This window comes from Geotrypetes seraphini, chromosome 3 (genome assembly GCF_902459505.1).
Source record: "Geotrypetes seraphini chromosome 3, aGeoSer1.1, whole genome shotgun sequence".
Taxonomy (NCBI): Eukaryota; Metazoa; Chordata; class Amphibia; order Gymnophiona; family Dermophiidae; genus Geotrypetes; species Geotrypetes seraphini.
In genome coordinates, this window is record NC_047086.1 from 143625904 (window position 1) to 143650169 (window position 24266).

General features: G+C 42.1%; 1 protein-coding gene across 2 annotated transcripts in view; it reads right to left on the reverse strand.

Moving 5' to 3' along the window:
- The window catches only part of IFT172 (intraflagellar transport 172), a 413076-nt gene extending 389374 nt beyond the window's left edge, over positions 1 to 23702 (reverse strand). The window contains exons 1-3 of one of the 2 annotated variants that reach the window (XM_033936511.1): positions 23346 to 23702; positions 22995 to 23138; positions 685 to 797 (exon numbers count right to left, since the gene is read on the reverse strand). In XM_033936511.1, coding sequence (XP_033792402.1) covers positions 685 to 797; positions 22995 to 23138; positions 23346 to 23384 — 296 coding nt within the window. In that variant the 5' untranslated portion in view covers positions 23385 to 23702. The remainder of the gene's footprint in view (positions 1 to 684; positions 798 to 22994; positions 23139 to 23345) is intronic. The other variant, XM_033936510.1, reaches the window with a different exon arrangement.
- Positions 23703 to 24266: the final 564 nt, after the last annotated feature.

A 24266-nucleotide genomic window follows, 5' to 3' on the forward strand; every position in this document is an offset into this window, starting at 1 on the left:
CAAGTAAAGAATGCCTTTGGAAATGGAGAGGGCGTGTAAAGAATACCTTTCCAGTTTTGTTTTCCTTTGGATTTACATTGCAGCCTCTATGCTGCTGTGTGAAAAGTATCACCCAGGTATCCAGTGGTGTAGTAAAGGGGTGTGGGGGGGAGGGAGGGTGGTCCACCCCAGGCATGGTCTTGGTAGGGGCACCGGCATCCATTCTCCTCTCCGACCCCCCCCTGCCACACATCCGTGTGCCCTTCCTTTCCCTCAATACCTCTTTAATTTTCCCTGCATGAACAGCATTACAAACTTGCTGCCTGCATCCGTGTCGCCTCTCTCTGACATCACTTCCAGGTCCCGCACCTAGGAAGTGACATCAGAGGGATAAACAACACGATGCGGGCAGCATTGGGGATTGGAAAGGAGCGGGGAGGCATATAAGAGGGGCGCTAACCCAAGGAGACACTCCCCCTCGCTATGCCACTGTATGTATCCATCCCTTTAATCGTCAACACACATAGGGGATAAAAGACAGAAATAAGCATGACCCATATTCTTAGCCTATTGTGTGCTGCCACATTAAAAAAAAAAATCAATGGAAAATAGAAATGAGTGTCAAGGTACTCTAATATATCTTCACATATAAAAGTAACCAGCAATGCAAGGACAGCATAGAACGAAGATAATGATATACCTTACCATTCCTCCCCAATTTTGTAGACATAGATGATGTTGTCTGTCTGCCCAACAGCAATTTTGGTGGAGTCGGGTGAGAACGCCATTCCTTTTACCATGTAGCTTTTCTTGCCATACTACAAAAAAAGCATTAACGTCACCAAAAGATAAACAAACTATCATAGTAAAAAACAACTATTTACTTTTTTCTTGATTACCCACATTCCATTTTTTTTTTTAAACCCTGAGCAGTTTACACATAAAGAGGACTTTCTAAACTAGTGTTTCTGACTTTCATCCATCATGACCCCCTTTTCACACTTAAAAATTCACAAGACCCCAGATGATGAAAACAAAACCATACTCTTCCCTTTTCTTATCTACTTCCTCCCCTCCCCCAACACACATTTATCCAAACCACAGTAAAAGCAATCAACACAGGACCTTATGCGTTAGCATTCATTCACAGACCTCCATACGCTGCATAGGTTTCCAGAGTAGCAAGAAACCAATATAGAAGGAGGGAGTTAGGCCTGCAAACACTCACTGACTCAGAGACCCCATGATGACTACCACTACTGGACAAAAGTCAGAGTGAAAATCCTGAGGGAAGAAAAGAGCCCTGTTTCTGTTATTCCATCAACTGATGATATGACCCCCATTTGGAGTTTTGACTCACAGTTTGGGAACCACTGATCAAAGCTGCAGTTAGGTATTAAAATCCACTTTAACAGAGTGCAGTATTCATATTGTCTCATTTCCTTACTCAACATGTGTATTAAGAACCTTGCAAAGATGGTGCAGCTGAGGTTGCCATGTATGATTCAACTGGATCAGATAGGTTTTATTAAAGGATTGGATAATATGCTGAAGCTGTTTAACACTTTATAGATTGCTGGTAAGGAGGACTATGGATGGTATCATTGTACACTTGGATGTCAATAAAGGCCTCCAGTCAATTGACCATTTTTATTTTCAGTGCAGAGAAGGGCAGGCTTACTGAAGAAATTTATTGGGTAGGTTGAGAACAGTACTCTACTCCAAGAGCTAAACTTTTGGTAAATGGGAAGATTAAGGATTTTTCTAATGAATTCCAGGAACCGTCCTTTTTTGACTCTGATGTTCAACCTGGCTATTTCAATCTTCCAAGCCATTCAAGAATCAGCAGCAATAGTAGGATTTCAGGTAGAGGGTTTGATGCAATTGTTGTCAGAGTATGGAAGGGTGTTTTGGTATTAAGTGAATTATGAGAAATTAAAGATATGTTTGGTGGTGCAGGTAACCATGTTTCACATGTACTGTGCTCCCTTTGTAAGGTTTTGAAGTTACATATTTAGGGTTAGTGGCCTCATCCAAATGTTGGAAGTTATTTAAACTCAAGGATGTTTCAGTCCTGGCTCAAATTAAAAGATTTACAAACTGGAGTAGCTTGCTTATTTAAGGAGGAAGAGGGGGCAGTATTTTGTTAGCTTAATGAGATGAAGTCTAGTTTTGTATACCATAATAAGATTCTGTGGATCATCTCTGACACGTTGTGCAAGCCAAAGGAAGAGAGAGGAATGGGGCTAAGAAGGAGGGAGGCACAAAATTAGTGGACTAAGAGTATTGATAGGGATGCTAGTTGAATGCAATTAGAAAAGGCACAGGTGGGGGATTTTACTTTGTTGTTGCTGGTGTGGAGAATTTCTAGTGGTATCCTATCCTGGAACACACTTTGGGAGTGTGCAGGTAGGCCTTCTGGCAGATGAAGATTGAGGTGGGGGTTCTATATATGATAACTCCCCTGACTAAGAATCAGAAGATTTCTTATATCATATGTTTCTCCTAGATATGAGGCAATGAGGAGAGTGTGGGCTTTAGTTCATGCAGCAGGAAGCTGAAGGAATTTGATTCATGGAAGGAGGAGTTTGGGGTGGACCAGGAAACTTACAGTTTGTATTTGCAGATAATGACCGTCTTAAAGAAATTTCTGGTATGTGGCTAGAAGTGTCAGGTACACCTATGCCGACTGTTTTAAGGGAAAACTGATTTTTACTTTATATAAAATTATATCAAATCCTGACCTCTCCACTGGGCAAATGCAAAAGTTGGTAGATAAGTGGAATGAAGAATTGAAAGTGCTGCGAAAAAACACTGCACTGTTGAGTACAATCTTTAGTTTTGTCTCAATTGGACTATTACAATGTCACCTTCTTAGATTGCCCAAAATGTATAATAAAAAATCTCCAAACTCTACAGAATACAGCCATTAGATTAATCTTCAGATTGAAGAAAGTGATAAGAGATTATGTGCTTACCCTAGTAAGCTCTTTTCCGGTAAATAGGTGAGACATTCTAGACCAGGGGTCCCCAAAGTCTCTCCTTGAGGGCCGAATCCAGTCAGGTTTTCAGGATTTCCCCCAATGAATATGCATGAGCTCTGTGTGCATGCACTACTTTCAATGCATATTCATTGGGGAAATCCTGAAAACCCGACTGGATTCGGCCCTCAAGGAGGGACTTTGGGAATCCCTGTTCTTGACAATAGGGTTATTTCCCCATACTCATGTGCTGTAGAAAGAATCCACTCCAGATTTTTCACTTTGCCTCCAGTGTACTTCACAGCACAGTTTAGCACCTTCTACAGTCGGTACCCAAGCATCGAGAGGCACCCACACATGTGAAGTAGAGGCATTTCTAAGAGCAGGCTAAACGAATGGTTCTGCTCTAAGGAACTAAAAAGTACTCTTAACTGCCAACACAGGCCTCAAAGGAGTTAAGAAACTACTCACCAATAAATTGAACATATATACAAATTCTTTGCAGCCTCGAAGGACTGACCAGCTTCCAAGAATCAGCTTGGAGAAGCATAAACAGACTGAAAACTGTAAGCAGGCATAGAAAGGACAGGGCAAGGAGTCTAGAATGTCTCAACTATCTACTGGAAAATAGCTTACCAGGGTACGTACATAATCTCTTTTCCAGTGCAATAGGTACATAATCAAAAACAGTCCCCCCCCCCCCAAATAGCTAAGGTGGGCTTGCTGCACTGGCCCTTAAGACTGAGGACCTGAAGGCCAAGTCCTGCTTGGCAGCAACAACATCCACTCTGTAGAACTTGGCAAATGTGTGAATCGAAGACCATGTTGCCGCCCTGCAAATCTCTTAAGGAGGAACAGATCTAGCTTCAGCTCTACGAAAAAGCCACACTTCTGGTAGAATGCACCTTGACGGAAACAGGAGACTGTTTCCCAGCAAGAATGTAGGCTGACGAAATGGATCAATGGATCCATCATGGCTTTAGAAGCGGATGCACCCCGCTTAAACGAAAGAGTCAGCACAAACAGATGGTGCGAGAGGCAAAACTCGTTAGTGACTTCCAAATAATGCAGAGGAATCCTGCGCACATCCAGTTTCTTCAACAGGCGATCTTGTATTTTGGAACCTGTCGGCTGAAAGGCAGGCAAACACACCTCCTGGATGATATGGAAAGCAGAAACAACTTTCAGTAAAAAGGAAGGAACCATCCGCAGAGAAACCCCCGCCTTTAGAACTCGAGGTACATAACACATAAATGCTTCTTTTTTTTCCCCCAATTCTTTATTCATTTTTAAAAACTTACAATAAGTTTAACAGCATATATAACATTTTAAACTTAGATATAACACTTAATATTCTGTTAAAATTCATATCAGAATTTATCCCCCCTCCCCCCTAATCAATAACATTCTTTAAATTCAAGAAAACCTACCATAAACTCCATTCCTATATATCTTACTTTAATAAACAAACCTTTCCCCCTCCCCCACCTTGGACATGCATATTTAAGGGGAAAAATAATATTCAACCATAACAATATTTTGTTAATGGCTCCCAAATCTCCTGAAATTTTCTAAAATTCCCCTGCTGTGTGGCTATTGTCTTTTCCATTTTATAAATGTGACATAAAGAGTTCCACCAGAAACTGTAATTCAGTCTCTCTCAATTTTTCCAATTATTCGTAATCTGTTGTATGGCAACCCCTGTCATAATAAGTAGAAGCCTGTTATTATTAGATAATATTTGGCTCTAAGCCTTCATTGACATGCCAAACAGTACAGTATCATATGATAATGCCACTGGATTTCCCAACAAACAATTTATTTGACCCCATATTGATTTCCAAAAAGCAAGAATCAATGGACAATAGAATAACAAATGATCTAATATCCCAGCTTCAAGATGACAATGCCAGCATCTATTTGACTTAGAGCTATTTAACTTCTGTAAACAAACTGGGGTCCAAAATGCTCTATGTAACAGAAAAAAACAAGTTTGTCTCATAGATTCAGACACGGTACATCTCAACCTCCAAGTCCAAATTCGTGGCCATTGAGACACAGTAATTTGATGCTTAATCTCAATGCTCCAAATGTCCCGAAGACCAGTTTTTGTTTTTTTATTCATATATCCAGATATTAATTTGTACCACTGAGCAGCCTGGTGTCCCAGAAAGTCCACCTGAAAACACAAGAATGGCAAACTATACTGATTACTAAGATTTTTCCATTCAGGAAACCCTACCTGAATGGCCTGCTTCAATTGCAACCACCTATAATTTTGTGATTTATTAAGACCATATTTGTGTTGCAATTGTGAAAAGTCAAGCATCTTCCATCTCGGGGCTCAAGGGTCTCTCGTACGAAGAGAGACTGAATAAATTGCAGCTCTACACTCTTGAGGAACGTAGGGAGAGGGGAGACATGATCGAAACATTTAAGTACCTCACGGGACGTATTGAAGTGGAAGATGATATTTTCTTTCTCAAGGGACCCTCGGCCACAAGAGGGCACCCACTCAAACTCAGGGGCGGAAAATTTCATGGCGACACCAGAAAGTATTTCTTCACAGAGAGAGTGGTTGATCATTGGAACAAGCTTCCAGTGCAGGTGATCGAGGCAGACAGCGTGCCAGACTTTAAGAATAAATGGGATACCCATGTGGGATCCCTACGAGGGTCAAAATAAGGAAATTGGGTCATTAGGGCATAGACAGGGGGTGGGTAAGCAGAGTGGGCAGACTTGAAGGGCTGTAGCCCTTTTCTGCCGTCATCTTCTATGTTTCTATGTTTCTATGTTTAGAAATAACATCATCTAAAGTGTGTATACCTGCCTTCATCCAATATTTCCAGATGACCTTATATCCGCCAATTTGAATCTTGGAGTTTAGCCATAGGGTCTGATACATTGATTTAAGTATTGGAATAGGTGTTAAGTTATTCACATATCTTAAGGTTTTCCAAGTATCTACTAATATTCTAGTTTCCTTATATAACCTAGGCATTTTGATATTGAGAACATGGCTTAATCGCAGAGGAAACATGAGTTGCTGTTCCAATGTCAACCAATCTGGGAACTTTTCCATGAGCTCTGGGAGGATCCAATACATACCCTGATGCATAATATAGGATTGATGATACCTATAAAAATTAGGAAAAATGTACCCCATCCTCAGTGATTGGCTTTTGTAAAGATACTAGAGCAATTCTTACAATTTTACTTAGCCAAATAAATTTTGTAAGAATATTTTATTTATTTATTTAGATTTTTATCCCGTCCTCCCAGTAGCTCAGAACGGTTTACAAGTAAACATTCACAATGGAGTGAATTGGACATACAAGATTATACAGTAGATTTAAATACTTGGACATACAAGACTGTGCAGCAGTTTAGATATAGGGACTATACAGCAAATTAAGAACAGTAGTTTAAATATAAGTAGTTTAGTTTAGATACAAGTTATTTGAGTATAGGCTGAGAGTGGACTATACAGAAATTTAGGCAGAAGATTAGAATGGAGAAAGAAGGGTAGAGGTGGGGTTTAAGGGGGTTGGGTGTAGACTGAGGGTGACCTTTAGTTGAAGAGGAGGGTCTTTACCATTTTCCAGAATGTCATTAGTGAGTTCTGTAGTCTGAGTTGAGGGGGGAGTTGGTTCCAGAGTTGGGGAATGAAGTGGCTGTAGGAGCGTTTGCGGGCGGTTTCTGAGAGGAGGGACCTTCTGGGGGGAATGCATAGGTGTATCTCTGTTTCTGAGCGGAGGGTGCGGGTGGGGATGTAGATGGGTAGCTTGGATTTTATGTAGGAGGGGGTGGTGGCATAAATTATTTTGTGTGCTATTGCCAGGGCCTTGAATGCACAGCGTTGGTTAATTGGGAACCAGTGTTCAGCGCGGAGTGCTGGGGAGATGGGATCATGGTAGTTGAGGCTGTGTAGGAGGCGGATAGCTGCATTTTGGACCCGTTGGAGGCGCTTGAGATCTTTTTTGGTTATGCCATTAAATAGGGAGTTGCAGTAATCCATTCTGGAGAGGACATATGCGTAGAGGAGTTGGGCTAGGTCAGGTGTGGAGATGTAGGGTTTGATCCTTCTCAGTTGGCGGAGGTAGAGACTACTTGGGATATGTGGGTGGATAGGGATAGGTGTCCGTCTAAGGTTACTCCTAGGCTGCGTACTTGATCTGTTGCTGTTAGGTCAGGTGTGGAGATGTAGGGTTTGATCCTTCTCAGTTGGCGGAGGTAGAGACTACTTGGGATATGTGGGTGGATAGGGATAGGTGTCCGTCTAAGGTTACTCCTAGGCTGCGTACTTGATCTGTTGCTGTTAGTAGAGTGGAATCCCATGATAGTGTTGGGCGTGTGTATTTGGTGTTTTTTTTTCCTGATCCATAAGAGTTCGGTCTTAGAGGCGTTTAGTTGTAGTTTGTTGTTTGTCATCCAGGTTTTCATGTCAGAGAGGCAGTGTTGGAGGTTAGCAATTTGGGAGGAGCAGCTGGATGTCATCGGCATAGGAGTGGATTTTAATGTTGTACTTCTGCGCTATATCAATGACAGGTCTGATGTAGAGGTTGAATAGGAGGGGGGAGAGAAGGGCGCCTTGGGGAACACCATATTTGATAGGCTTGGGATTAGATTTGTGCGTCCCTAGTAGGACAGTTTGGGTCCTTTGGTGGAGGAAGGAGGTGAACCATTGGAGGGCAGAGTCCTTGATTCCAAGGTCATAGAGTCTGGATATGAGGAGGTGGTGGTCGACCGTGTCAAAGGCAGCACTGAGGTCAAGTAGGACTAGTAGGGCATCGCTGCCTTTGTCGAGTATTGACCAGCTGTCATCGATGATATCTAGGAGTACTGACTCTGTACTGTGGCCTGTTCGGAAGCCGGATTGAGCAGGGGACAAGGCCGCTTGTTCTTCTATGAAAGGGTGTAGTCGGTGGAGCACAATTCGTTCTAGGAGTTTGGAGACAAATGGGAGGTTGGAGACTGGGCAATAGTTTCTGGGTTCGTTAGGATCAAGGGTGGGTTTTTTGAGAGTGGGTTTGATAATAGCTGATTTCCAGCTGAGGGGAACTGTCCCTGTGGAGAGGGAGGTGTTAATGATGGGGAAGATGGATTCTGCCATGGCGTCTTCTGTGGACAGCAGGAGGCTGGATGGGCAGGGATTGAGGATGGTGTTGGAGGGTTTGAGTTCTCTCAGGATTTCGAGAACCTCGGCATGGGTGGCCATATCAAATTGGGGGAGAGTGGTAGAGGATGGGGTATTTGGGTTAGGCTGGGGGTGTGCAGGAGTGGGGTTGGTGTTAGTGTCAAGATTGTTGCAAATGGTTTGTACTTTGGACTGGAAGAAATTCGAGAGAGTCTCACTATCAAGTTCTGTTTGGTTGTTGTGGCTTTTTCCTTGGGCACTGGTGAAGAGTTGGTTTGTGAGGGTGAATAGTTGTTTGGATCTAGCAGGGGCTAATTGTAGGAGTCGAGAGTAGTAGGCTTTCTTCGCTTCGAGGATGGCAGCTTTGTAGTTGATGGATGTGCTTTTCCAGAGGGCTTTGGTTTCTGAATTTGGGTGTTTGATCCAATTCCTTTCTGCTTTCCTCAGAGATCGTTTTATGGATCGGAGGTCACTGGTGTACCAGGGAGCAGGTGTTTTATTGGTGGTTATTCGAGTTGTTTTTGTCTGGGCAAGGCTGTTAAAGAGGGATTGGATGTTGGAGTGCCACGTGGAGGCTGCTAGGTCAATGTTGGGGATGTTGGGTGCAGGTTTCATTCAAGGTGCGAATGCCTGTGGCCATGGCTGGAGGGCTGACTGAGTTAGGGAGTTGGCGTAGGGTGGGAGGGTTAGGGTCTTTACGCGGGGCTAGGGTAGTTTCGAGTGGGAGTTGGAATTCAATGAGGTGGTGGTCTGACCATGGGACAGGTGTGGTGGTGTAGTTTGTTTGTTGGTGCTCTGCAGTTGGGCCTCTGAGGGTGAAAATTAAGTCTAAGATGTTGCCTGCTGAGTGTGTAGGGGTGGTTATAGCTTGATGAAATCCCAGGTCGGTGAGGGAGGAGAGGAAGCTGTCTCTTTGTCCTGAGGTGTTGGGGTAGTCTGGGAAATTGAAATCTCCCAGGATGGTCACATGTTTGTGGGAGATGGACAGTTCGGTGATGAATTCGAGGAGGGTCTCTAGGGTATCTGTTGGGGAGTTGGGGGCTCTGTAGAGGAGTATGAGGGCGATTTTGTGTTTGTGGCCTATGGTGAAGGCAAAAGCTTCTAGGGAGGGAATGTTGATAGAGTTTATCAGTTTTGGTGTGGTGGAGGTCTTGATGATGGTAGTCACTCCACCTCCTTTCCCAGAGGTACGTGAGCAGATTAGGGCCTGGTAGCCTGGAGGACATAGTTCACCTAGTGCTATCCCATCATTGTCTTGGAGCCAGGTTTCAGTGATCATGAGGCGTCCCAAGTCTTGTCACAGATGAGGTCGTGTAGGAGGAAGGTCTTGTTAACTGATCTTGCATTGATGAGTGCCAGTTTTGCTGGTGGGGGCTGGTGGGGAGGGTAGAATGGGGATGAGGTTGGCAGGGTTCCTGGTGTGGTTTTTTTTGTGCTGGGAGGTAAGATCACCGTATCTGCCTTGGCCTGTAATGATGGGGATGGTGAAGTATAGTGTCTTAAGGAGTGTTGGGGATGTGGTAGGAATGGAGGCGGGGAAGAGGGTTGTTTGGAAAGTGGTGGGAAGGGGGGTGGCCTGGAGAGTTGGGGGAATGATAGGATGGGGGGATTGAGGAGCTGGGCTGGAAGAGTTTCGAGAAGGTCTCATTATCAGGTCCTGGCCAGTCCTACCGTTGCAGCTGGCAGAGCTAAGATGGGAGCTTGGTGCCAAATTGCTACTAGTGAGACAACTGGAGGAGAGAGAAGAAAAAAAAAACAGAAAACAAGCAAGCTGGGTTGGATGAAGACTGAGCACCAATTGCTGCTAGTGAGATAAGTGCAAAGAGGGGTTAGACAATTACTTTCACTTTAACAGCTTAACAGCTTAATAGAAATTATGAAAGCAGCACCTTTAGAATTTAAATTATCACTGATGCAATACTTGGCTTACAACCTAAACAATGGGAAGTTCCTCTCTAATAATGGTCACATTATTATAACCCCAATTCTAAAAAATCGTAAAGTATCCTCAGCCCTAATATCCAACTATAGACCGGTAGCTTCCATTCCATTTATTATAAAAATTATGGAGGGATTGGTTCACACCCAACTGATGGGTTACCTTGATCAATTCTCTCTCCTCCATGAAACTCAATCTGGTTTTAGGCCATTATTCAGTACGGAGACAGTAATTGCGGCTATCTTAGACAATTTGCACCTACTGTTTAGTAAAGGCCTTAATGCCCTGATAATGCAATTCGATATGAGTTCTGCCTTTGATCTAGTGGACCACATAAAACTGCTGCAATGCCTAGATGCCATTGGTATCCGGGATAAGGTGCTGAACTAGTTCCGTGGCTTCCTTATATCCCGCACCTATCAGGTTCGTTTTAATTATGAGCTTCAATCCATCCGGTGTGCCCCAACTCTCCACTATCCCCATTGCTCTTCAACGTCTACATGTCCTCACTGGGCACGAAGCTAACCCAGCTGGGGATAAAATTATTTAGTTATGCAGATGATTTTACGATTATCATCCCATTCACCAATTCTGTCTCCGAAACTATTCCCAAAGCTTCAGAAGCTATAAACATGATGGAACAATGGATGACAAACTTTAGGCTCAAACTTAATTCAGATAAAACGACTTTTTTCATTGCTTCACCACATCCACTTGATATTAAATCACCCCTCTGTATCAATAACCTTAGTTACCCTATCCAGCCCTCCATAAAGATACTAGGTGTAACTCTGGATCAATGCCTAACCATGAAAGACCAAGTAGATTCCTTAATCAGAAACGGATTTTTCACTCTCTGGAAACTCAGATCCCTTAAAGCTTATTTTGTTACATCGGTTTTTAGAATCCTAGTCCAATCCCTCGTACTAAGCCTGCTTGACTACTGTAACATCGCCTATTTGACAATTTCCCAAAAAAATATGCGACGCCTACAACTGTTGCAGAATGCGGCAGTCAGACTAATCTTTGGACTAAAAATTTGACCACGTGACACCCTACTACCGGCAGCTACATTGGCTGCCAATGAAGGCACGCGTAAAGTTCAAATTTGCCTGTTTCTGCTTTAAAGCATTACACGGACTTGCCCCCAAATACATTACTGACCTTTTCTCCTTCTCAACCAACAGACACAAGAGAAGTTCACATTCCAACTTCGTTTCCCCCCCAGTGAGAGGTTGCAAACTGAAAAAACACCATGAATTTCTTCTCTCACACCAAGCAGCATCATGGGGTAAAGACCTAGAACAATTACTTTCACCCTCTACTTATGAGGAATTTAGGAAACGTCTAAAAACACACCTGTTCCTAAAACATCTTGACAACTGATCCACTTATCTCTTTCCTCTCAATAGCGACCTACTGTCCTTTTGATCACTTTTCTCCTCAACAATGAATTTCCTGTCTAATTACTTCTCTTTCTTCTTCCCCTCTTGAAGTCAGTCAATTTGTACCTTTGCTTAATCTTTTGTAAACCGCATAGAACTTCACGGTATTGCGGTATATAAGCTGTTATTATTATTTCATGTGAAACTTGGTTAGAGGTAGACAATAGTTTCTAGTGAGGGATCGTATAGCATCAGAGTTCAGTCTTTTTTTTTTTCTTTCTTTCTTTTTTGTCCTAAGTGCTGCTGGGATGTCAGGAGGCAGAGTTCGTCTCCAACACCGTCCCGATTCAGATCCCTGCATTGAGGAGGTGTGCTGAGGCGTCGGGCAGCTCCCGTTGGTAGTGGAGCTGTTCTGAAGCAAGAGATTTTTATAAAAGGACCCCGGAAAAAACACTGGTAACATACCCATCTGGTAACAAACCACAGGCAAAATCATCATTTTCACAGTTTGAACTCTCCCCCACCCAAGACAAATGTAAGGGGTTCCATCGCTCACACATTTCTGTGACCTTTAACAATAAAGATTTTTCATTTACTTGCATTGTCTCTTCCAGCGTATTTTTTATCCAAATATCTAAATATTTTAATCCCTCTTCTTTCCATATAAAAGGGAAAGAATCAAATAAACCTTTTGTACAATGTACATTCAGCGGAAGTACCTCCGATTTACTCCAATTTATCTTATATCCTGAAAATTTTCCAAAATTCTCAATCAAATCCAGTAAATGTGGAATGGTAGATTCAGGATTTCTCAAATGAAGCAAAACATCAACTGCATATGCAGAAACTTTGTATTCTCGACCTGCATAAGGAATACCTCTAATCTCCTCCGCCTGTTGAATAGCTAATAACAAGGGTTCCAATACAATATCAAAAAGCAAAGGAGACAAAGGACACCCTTGTCTAACTCCCCGCTGCAAACAGAAATGCTCTGAAAAATTATTATTAATATACAATCTAGCAGTAGGGGAGCTGTACAAAGTTTGGATCATTTGTATAAATCCCAAACCTATACCAAACCAATCCATTGCTTGGTACATGAAGGTCCATTCCACACGATAAAATGCCTTCTCTGCATCTAAGGAGACAGAGAAAGCAGGATCTTCCATAGCTTTTGTTAAATTTAACATATGAAAAGCCAATCTAAATGCTTCTTATAAAGAAATTCTGAGAGAGTAAAGCAATTCACAGAGTTCACAGTCCCCTGTTCTGCCCTACTCAAAGAAAATTTCCCTTATTTCTCTAGTTAAATAGTTTATTTGACCTCTGTCTTAGCTTGGTAGCAGTTAGTGAAAATGTCTACAAATTCTCAAAGATGACAGGTAAACAAAGAAATTGACCCTGGACAATCCACAGAGAATAAAGAGTCAAAGAAAAACCAAAAAAACACTGTGGAGAGACGATGTTCCTGAAATGGACTTTATTATTAAATTTGAATTTGTTTTTGCATCGCGGGTATTTTTTACAATAAAGTCCATTTCAGGAACATCATCTCTCCACAGTGTTTTTTGGTTTCTCAAACATGACAGGTCCCATCATTACCATGTTGTTATCACAGCACTGAAATTTACCCCGTTTCTAACCAGGCTACACTGTCATAAATTCTCTTCAAAGCTGGTACTTTTGGTGTGTGTGTGGGGTGGGGGGGAGGTCCTCATTCTTCAAATAACCCTTGCAAATACTTTGCTATAATGAAATCCTCAAGGCCACAAAAGATATCTCTCCGGCCCTTTATTTTTGGGATTTCAGGTCCCCAGTACCATTTTTATCACTCGTTTCCCCTTTGGCCAGCACCATATCTGTGGGCTGGACACTTAGGAAAGTATAGTACAGATTTCAAAGTTTTCAAATTCTATAGCAAAAGTTTCTGGCATCTGTAACTGTCTTGATTCTCCATATGAAAAAAAAAATATTACTTTAATTGCTAAAAAGATAGAAGACATGATAAAATGCAGCAAACTGAGATAGCAATAACAATAAAAACAACTATTCCAATTAGTAGTCCACAAAAGGTTCCCTCAAGGCCTGAAAACCACGGAGTAAAAGTATCTCACCAATTACAAGGTATTATACCTTATAATCTACAGCAGACAGTTTCACTAGACTTATTTTCTGCACAGATCCTTGAACTATGTATGACCTAGTAGTTATAACTCCACAAAGAAAACAATGTCCTACTAAGGGCTCCTTTTACAAAGGTGTGCTAGGGCCTTAACCGCACGCTATAGTGCGCATTAAATTCCTGAGCGCGCTAGCCACTACCGCCTCCTTTTCAGGAGGCGGTAGATTTTTGGCTACCGCGCAGTAATTTTGTGCGTGCGCTAAAAACCCTAGCGCACCTTCGTAAAAGGAACCCTAATACTTCAGTTCAATTATTCATATGTATATGAAGTATTATCCTTATCACAGGTACCTAATCCATATTCATTCCATCTACACAAATGTGCATATCAACTTTCACATATTGGTCATGATCCATAATTATCAGATTTAAAAAAAAAAAATCAAATTCCCAGTATATACTTGCTGATTCTAGATATCTCCACCATTAATGTGGGCTAGAAAAGAGGCTCCCTTTTACTAAACCATGCTAGTGGTTTTTAGCGCTGGGAGCCACGCTGAATGCTGCACGCTGCTCCCGATGCTCATAGAGTTCCCGGCGCTAAAAAACGCTAGCACAGTTTAGTAAAAGGGGGCCTTAATTTGTGATTATATTATATTTGTGAGTTGTTAATTCTCATTTTCCTTATTTTGATCCAGTAATTAAAATGGAAATTTTAATTTAAAAATATATTCCCAATCGCTACCAGAGTGGAAACATACATCCATGGCCACTGTATGATGTGTACCATTGAAAGACAACCATGAACCATTACATAATTGTAGGTGTTGACATTGCAATGCGATATTTCCTAAATGTAAGTTTCTGCATCCTTAAAAACACTATTCTGCCATTAGTGTAGTATCGTATGATACTAAGAATGACTGATGAATTTAACTCCATTTGCAGTCCAGGTATCATTCTCAAATCTACTGTAATCTCATTTAGTATCAACTTAATAATTTCCCCAGAATTTCAAAAGTACAATGCTATTTTTAGCAGCAGCTGGAATGAGAATGCAAATAATACAATCAGCAACATTTAACTGAATAGCTATATAAAATTTGCCTTCAACTCATAAGTTATGATCCAAAAGCTGAACAGGTCTAGCAATCTTATACGTTTGATTTTCATTTCTATCACTACTTTAGCATCTGACAACATCAGAATAGCTAATTCATATGTCCAATAAATATTTCTCCCAATATCAAAACTACCTTCATATGATTAGTTAACATTTTTGCTTTGAGCCTCTACAAACTGAAGACTGCAAATCTGAAATGTGAACAAGATGGATTACTGTATGTCCTTTGCAGCAGCCGCAAGGGAAGGAGTTGGCCGGGTGTGGGAGACCAGCTCCACCCCCAACGGCCCTTGCAACGCTGATCACACACACAATCACACAAAAACCCCAACCACCCGCCTCCAACAACCTCCAAGAGAAAAAAAACCCAACCTCTCCACCCCAAAAGACCACCTTTAACCGCACTCTCACCAACTCCTTCCTCCTATCTTTCACAATGAAATCTACACCACAAAAACAAATGCAAACTATCCTACTGATCATCCTGTTCCTAACCAACTGGAAGGCAGCAGCAAACAACATCTCCCCAATTCAAATTATTTCAACTACTAACAGAATTCATCACCCAGCCAGGAGAATCACAGTGGACAGAAACATAAATTCCCAGACCTATACACATCACACCATCACACCAACATGGGGAAGAAGACCAACAAACCCCTCTAAGACCAAGCCACACCCTCACCCAAGACCACTGATCTACCCAAAAACAATAAACAGTGCACAAACAGAATACACCACACTTACATGTGCCTACATAAACATCAGAGTTCTAGGCCCAAAGACAGAACACATAAAACACTGGATAGAAAATGAGAATCTTGACTACCTCTTCCTCACAGAAACCTGGCTTACATCAGACTCAGGTCCCAGGATAACAGAAGTCTGCCCTAAGGGATACAAAATAACAGTGGTCTGCAGGGGAAAAAAAAGAGGAGGAAGTCTAGCTATCTTAGTCAAAAACTCCCTAAACATGAATATACTAGACCACTGGTAGGCAAACTCGTTAGTCAAAAGAATCAAAATCAGCAGTAAAACGATTAAGATTTTTTTTTGAGAGCCATACCCCATGCCCGCTTGTGCTAAGACGGCTACATCAACTTAAATGACACCCCGCTCGCCCGCACGTCGCCGAAATTGATTCATGGCAGAGCCCAGAGAATGACACGGGGAAAAAATTTGTCTCTGTCCCTGCCCCGTCCCTGTGAGCTTGGTCCCCATCCCCGCAAACCACCTGATCACATCCACATAAGCCTTGAATAGTTTTATACTGAACTTATTAAATTAAAGTATAAAAGAAACAATATTCTGTACAATTGTCAATTTATAAATCAGCGTCTTCTCCCCACTCTCTCTTCCCCATTTCCCTTCAGCGTCCTCACCCACTCTCTCTCCACTTCCCTTCAGCACACGCACATAAAAACAAGCAAGCAATTTTATATCATTTTCATTATATTCATTCATTCATTCATAGAAATTAAAGTCTAAATAATGCCAGTCACATAACAAAACATGATTTTACAAAAATAATTCCCTGCACAGTCAAGCCTGCAAGGATTACTAGATGTCTTTCAGCAGCTCCCCTCCCTCCCCCTTACGTTCGTGGCCAAGTCAAAATGATCTACCAACAATACATTTTTAAAAAACACAATGCACACTGTACGCAGAGAAAATGTTAATTATCATTTATATTCCGCAGGTTTTCAAAGAGGTCAAGGCAGATGACTTTATGCAATGTCACCTCAGTAACAACTATACAAAAATAGACAAATAACCCCCCTCCCTTTTTACTAAACTGCAATAACGGTTTTTAGCGCAGGGAGCTGTGCTGAATGCCCTGCGCTGCTCTTGATGCTCATAGGCTCCCTGCGCTAAAAACCGCTATTAAAGTTTAGTAAAAGGAGGCCATAGTGCAAAATATAGACAGCAGATATAAATTCTCAAAACGGGCACATTTTGATCACTAAATTGAAAATAAATCATTTTTCCTACCTTTGTTTGGTAATTTCATCAGTCTCTGGTTGCACTTTATTCTTCTGACTGTGCATCCATTATTTCTTCCCTTTTTTCAGCCTCCTGTATGCTTCATCTCCTCCAGACCTCATTCCCTCCCCCAACTTTTTCTTTCTCTCTCCATGCCCCATTTCTTTCTTTCTTTCTTTGTTTCTCCGTACCCCATTTCTTTCTTTCTCTCTCTATGCCCTCTTTCTGTCTCTCTCCCTTCTTTCTTTCTGTCACCCTGTACCCCCCTTCTTTCTTTCTTTCTCCCTGCCCTCCCCAAGCCACCATCAGCCGGTGCTGAGTTCTCAGCTCTCCCTGCTTCCCTTCTCTGCGGGGCCGACCAACTCTCGCTACCCAACGTCAATTCTAACGTCAGAGAGGACGTTTCGGGCCAGCCAGGCAGCGATTGGCTGGCCCAGAACGTCCTCTCCAACGTCAGAATTGGCATCAGGTGGTGAGAGTTGTCAGCCCCGCAGGGAAGGGAAGCAAGGAGACCTGAGAACTCGGTGCCGGCCTGTTACCCGATGGTGGAGGTGGCAGCCTATTCCCCGGGGGCGGGGCAGCATGTTCCCCAATGGCGGTGTCTTGGGGAGGGCAGGGAGAAGGGAAAGGAAGCAGGTTGGGCACCCCTGCTTGAGACGAGCCGCACTCAAGCGGCTAAAGAGCCGCATGCGGCTCGCGAGCCACAGTTTGACAACCACTGTACTAGACAAAACGTCCACCCCTTACATGGATCTACTAGCCTGCCAACTTTCATGCACCACACTAAAAGGATCCATAACTTGCATGCTCTGCTACATAACACCAGGGAATTGAAACACAGCAAGACCCGAATTTGAAGATTTTATATACCGAAACTCACTAACGGCAATTTACAACCTAATCCTAGGAGACCCAAACCTCCATCTCGAAGACCAATCCTCCAAATAAGTAGAAAACCTACTGTCATTCCTTGAAGCCCTAACATACAAGATTTTAGACCCACAAACCACACATAAGAAAGGTCACCAACTAGACATCGCAGACTTCATGACCCAACAGCCCTTACTGCCAGAGATTCAAACATCAAATGGAATGTGGTCTCGATCCCTCTGGTCGGACCACTACACATACTCCTTCAACATCAACTGGGCCAAAGACAAAACCAAACCAAAACCCCAAAGATCAACCTACAACTCGCGTAAATACATCAACCCATTTTGAAGCGTGCATTATTGTTGGGGGAAAAGTCTATTTTGGTTCATTGGTTGGCTGCACATCCCCCTACATTGTCACAGTGGCGATCCTTGATGATTTCTCAATTGAAGATGGAACATTTGGTACATCCCTGAGATGGACTCTGTTAAGGGACGTCAATTACAGCTTATTTGGGAGCCTTTTTGGGCCTCCTTGACCGGGTATGCTCGTAGCCATGTATTGAATATTTGATTGCATAATGGTTTGGTTTTCTTTTTCTAGTATTTGTGGTACTTACTCGCTTGCTGTACTGCTGCTCCATGCCCTTTTTTTTTTTTTTTTTTTTTAATTTGGGTACGGGAAGCGGGTGGTTTTTGCCTTATGAAAAAATTTGGGCTGTGTTGTTTGTTGTTTGATTCTGGATTGTGTTTTTTGACCAATAAACAGTTTTGAATATACATCAACCCCTCCAAATTCTGGACTAAAATAGACGCACCAATCCAAGAATGCAACCCCAAGGACTTCATCTCACAATGGTGCAGGCTAAGCACAGCTACCCTAGATGAGCTAGCCCTAATACAAACAAAAACCAGAATTAGCAAACGATCAGACAAATGGTTCGATAATGAACTACTCCTATTCAAAAGACAATGCAGACTAGAAAGAAAATGGAGAAAGAATAACCAAGAACCCACAAAAACAGCATGGAGAAAACTAAACCAACAATACAAGCTAAAACTAAAAGAAAAAAGAAAGACACACTACACCAATCTAATAGGCAAAGAAATCCAAGACACAAAAAAACTATTCCAAATACTAAAAGAACTCACAGATACCAAACCCTATCTGGCCAATAACGACATCCCTCCCCCCTCAGCCACCCTTTTAGCTGAATACTTTAAAAACAAAATCACAACTGCTAGGACTACCCTTACCGGAACCCCAACCCATCTAGGAGAGATCACAATACCCCCCACAGAAAAAGAATCAGCTGCGACAGACAGAACTTTGTTCCACTTCCCCACTATACAATGGTCCAACCTTAACAAACTACAAAATATACAGCCACGCAGCCTGCAACCTCAACCACTGCCCTCCATACCTATTAAAATCCTCCAGTACCAAATTTCGCGCTCTCCTCTTACAATGGACACAAACCATGCTCGCAGATGGCCTTTTTCCGCAAGACCTCAGCGAAATCGTCGTCACCCCGATCCTAAAAGACTCTAAAGGAGCAACAGATCAACCATCCAACCACAGACCCATAGCCTCAATATCACTTTATGTCAAACTAATGGAAGGCCTAGTAGCCAAACTCCTCACCAACTAATCTAATCTAATCTAATCCTTAGGTTTGTATACCGCATCATCTCCACGTTCGTAGAGCTCGGCGCGGTTTACAGTAGAAGAAATAGGAACTACAACAGAGGGTTAGAGATAGAAGTGTAGAAGACCACAACATACTGCACCCTACACAGTCTGGTTTCAGAACCAACTACAGCACAGAGACACTACTAGGTCTCAGGACACAGCTAGACAACATCTCAGCACAGGTAGAAAAATGCTGATTATACAACTGGATCTCACCGCAGCATTTGACCTGGTGGACCACAACATCCTACTACAAATAATAGATACAATAGAATCATAGATAAGGTTTCAAGGATTCCTACAATCCAGAACTTACAGAGTAAAAGTTGAACAAAGAAAAATCAGAATCATGGTCCAACCCCTGCAGCGTACCCCAAGGATCTCCACTATCCCCTACTTTCTTCAATCTCTACATTGCATCCCTCAGAACCTGTCTGGACAAATTAGGCTTAACCTCCTATAACTTTGCAGACGACATCACCATTCGCCTTCCTTTTGACCAACCAACGTCCTCCATGACAGACACACTACACAGGACACTTGAAACAGTAACAACATGGATGAAAAATCACAAACTGAAACTGAACCCAAACAAGACAAAATTCGTTCTCCTCGAAAATAATAAAACCCCAACCATAACAAATCTAGTAATAAACTCAATCACATACCCCATACAACCCACTCTAAAACTTCTAGGAATGACGATAGACAGATGCTGTACAATGCAACCACAAATCAACAAAATAATACAAAAATCATTCACAGTCATGAGAAACTTAAGGCAAGTTCGAAAATTCTTCAACAGAACACAATTCCAGCTCTTGGTCCAGTCCCTAGTCCTAGGTCTTCTAGACTACTGCAACATACTCTATCTCCCCTGCCCCACAATCATGATAAAACAACTACAAACAGTTCAAAACACAGCGCTAAGATTTATCTATTCACTGAAGAAACATGACCACATCATAGCGGCATACCTCGACTCACACTGGCTCCCAATACAAGCAAGAGTACTATTCAAATTCTACTGCCTACTATTTAAAACCATAAACAGAGACAGCCCAGCCTACCTAAACAACCGCCTAATCCAATCTACCTCAACCAGACATAGGAGAATCCACAAACCGTTCACGCATCTCCCAATCAGAGACGTCAAACGAAAAAAACTGTACGATGGCCTTCTAGCCACAAAAGCAGCAAAACTAGACTACCAACTCTCCAATTTCCTGATAACGACCCCAAACTACAAATCATTCAGAAAAGAAATAAAATCCATGCTATTCAAGAAATTCTTGAAGACAAACTAACACCGCAAGACTCGTCCCAATTCTCTGAAGCAACCCTCTCTACTCTTCAATTCCTCTGGAAATAGCCAGACAACTCCTTTTGCAATCCGCCTTGAACTGCAAGGTAATGGTGGAATAGAAATCATTAATGTAATGTAATTGTTTTATGAGTTCACAACAGCATTACAGTTCTACATCTACAGTCCTTGAAGCTGGTACTGGCATGATATCGGAAAAGTGAATAAACTAGAGTCTGTTAGCTTTACTTCTGTGGAGGTGCAAACCTCAATTTGATGTGGACCTGTGAAAAAAAGGTGCAGTCCAATGTTTTCAGTTGTATATTCACTTGTAAACCCACTGGCCAACACTGTAATGATATACTAGAGCTGGCGGATTCAGACCTCAAGACATTCCGTAAAGAAATCAAAACACTGCTGTTCAAAAAGCATATACAATCTACCTAACCTCCCTCACCCCATCCCCCAAGAAACCAGAACACTGCCGTCCAAAACATCTTCCGATGTTATTAAGTCTTTACTATCATTCTGTTATTAAGTCTCTATCCTCAAACTGTATTCTCTATTGTCATGTACCATCCTGGAAATGTCCAGTTCTCTTCTTATGTAATCCGCTTTGAACCGCAAGGTACAAGCGGAATAAAAATCACTAATGTAATGTAATGTAATGTAACTATTTACCCTCAAGTTGAGTTTTGACAAAGGGCCCCTTTTATCAAACCATGGTAGGGCTTTTTACCACGGGCTGGTGCGGTAAATGCTCTGATGCTCATTCAATTCCTATGAGTGTCGGAGTATTTTTTATATAGCTGTAAAACTAATCTGAAAAGTTATTTTTCAAAAAATGAAACCTTCATCTGATTATAAATATTAACATTTTACCAGCAAGAATGACTCTTTCTGTAGAAAACCATAATTTAAATCAAGTCTTTCTGACTAGTGATTTAAATCAAAATCCATCCTAAGAGAAATTAAATAATGTATTAAAACTAGTTGGAGCAGATGTGTTTTTATCATTACTTTAAATGAAGGAAGGAAGAGCTCCATATGTAGTGGCATGGGGAGGGCAATCAGTAGTGCAGGTCCTATTATACTAAACATCAACCAAAAGATACAAGATGGAATATTTAGGTAATACACATGGAAAAAAGCTTTAAAAAGCTACCATTGAGGCTTAATATCTAGTTAAGCCAAAGAGACATACACAACTACTACTATTTATTATTTCTAAAGCGCTGAAAGGTGCATGCAGTGTTGTACATTTTAACATACAATAGACAGTCCCTGCTCCTTACAATCTAATTTAGACAGGACATTTCGGGGTTGGGGAGATTATGGTAGAGGAAATGATACAGTGGGTATAGGTATCTGACAGCAGTGAGTAGGAGTTAGGAGTTGAAAACAGGTTTTAAAAAAAGTGGGCTTTTAGCTTGGATTTGAACGCTGCCAGGGAGGGAGCACGACGTATTGATTCAGGCAGCCTGTTCCATGCATACGGCACCGTGAGAAAGAAGGAACGGAGTCTGGAGTTGGCAACAAATACAAAAAAAAAAAAGCTCTAATTGGGAAGAGCAAGTACGTGGGCTATACATACAATTGAGAAGGGCCAACTTTTCATTCACTAAAGCAGTAAGTAATAAGGTATCTTAAGATTTATTTTAAGAATCAACCAGTTGGCAAAAATTAGTTTTTTCTTTTTAAACTTGAGATATATCTGCACCTGAAAATCAACTTCTAGTTTCTACTTCACCATCTTTTGACAACTAGATATCTGACAAATCTGGATGAACACTGACAAGCTTGCTAAATCTAAACCTAAAATTCACCTGATTCCAGTTAAAGGTTAAATTGTTCATACATCTCTACTCAGCCTCACCTCACCTATCTCCTTGTTTGACCTTCTGTTTCCATCATCTAACCCTGCCTCAGAGTCCACTTATTAATCATCAGCTCTTTATCTTTACTACTAACACTCATCTGTTCATTCTCACCATGTATCTTCTCCATTGATATACATCACCTACAAGGCCTAGGTGCAACATTATTCTGCAGCTCATCATTTAACCCCATTTTTATAAAACCATACAGCAGTTTTTAGTGCCGGCCCCGGCAGTAACAGCTCAGACAATCAAAGAATTCCTATGAGCGCCCGGAGCTGTTACCACTGTGGCCGGTGCTAAAAACCATGCTATGGTTTTGTAAAGGGAAGGGGGAGGATAATTCCTTAATGACTGTTTGCATTCATAATGTAAACTGATGTGTGTGGATTCATAGAAGCCAGCTCTGTGGGTACTTGAGCATCCCCAATCCCCCCCCCCCCCCATCCCTTGTGTCCAGGAAGGGGTAATTTCCATTGGGGTTTAGCAATCCCCCAAACATTTTGAAACATTGGCTCCTATAGCTGGGTTGGTTTGTTTTTGAATAGGCAAACTAGTGTTGCTAAGTGTTCCACAAAGGACTGTCCCTCCTCCTTTTACCTTTGCATCGGCAGGTTTAGTGGAGAACTTGTCCCGACGCTCTCCATGCTCGTCATACAGCAGCACCACTCTGTCTATCGTGCAAACCGCGAACTTGGCGTTGTTCTGGGACCAAGCCATGCAGGTCACTTTGGCAGCTCCATCCTGCAAAACAAGCACCAAAGCGAGTTCCTTACATTTTCCAGAGAGTAAGTGAGATTAGGGGCACCTACAGTTTCAGCTTCCACAGCGGGACCCTCAACAATCCACCCCGAAAACCGCGCATCACCACCTCTTTAGGGAAGGCACCCATGGAACATGGAATGCAGCCGTGGGTTTGTGTCCGCCAAAGGTGCAGAAGGGTAGCGGTACCTGCGGAGTCAGCAGAGTCTTCATGTGCTTCAGCTGCATCCCTGCCCGTCCGAAAGGAACTGGAAGCAGTAGCTCCCAGCTACCTCACTCTCTCCCGAGCCAGAGGATGCACTTCGCAGCGGGCTTCTCTTCTCGCCACGGTCCTGAAGGATTTCTCTCCACTACAAACCGGGCCTCAGCCTACATCTATCCCGTTAAGCCGGGCCCCGGTTACCTCGGTAACAGTTCTCAAACACAGCCGGCAAAGGAATGATGACGTCACCAGCTGACACGGCAGTGACATTGTAGGTCACAAGAAGTTACGATAGTAAACGGCGCAGTACAGAGAGCGGAAGACGTAGGCGCCATATTTGTTTGGGGCGAATTGTCAAATGTAGATGAGAGAGGCAGAGGCTCAGGAAATTAAATTGAATTGCATATACAAGAAATTATAACACACCATAATTCTCTGTTTTTTTTGTCTATAAGATGAGAATCACTTAGAATGTCAGCTTTGAAATGCCAAAGCCACAAAAAGGGTATACAAGTCCCCATTCCCATTCCCTTTCCCTATGTTCCTTTCTCTCTTTCAAAGTCCTAAACATACCTAGAATATTTTATTCTACAAATATATATATACATAGAAATAGAATTAGATAAGTACAAAGTCAAATTATATTTTTACTTTGGTATATTATGTAAAATGTCAGTTTTCTATTCCATTACAACCAATCCCCAAGTCACAGACGCCCAACTTAAGTACAACTTGTACTTAAAAACTGCAGTTGTGGCTTCATTTGATTTCACTGAGCTGTATTTCCAGTGGCATAGACTTCTACACTTCTCCTGTAACAGATTCAGGAATGATGATGCATGTTCACATTAAGAACAGTGTGTGGTTGTGCATGCTGTACCTTAGAGCAGTGTTTCTCAACACGCGGT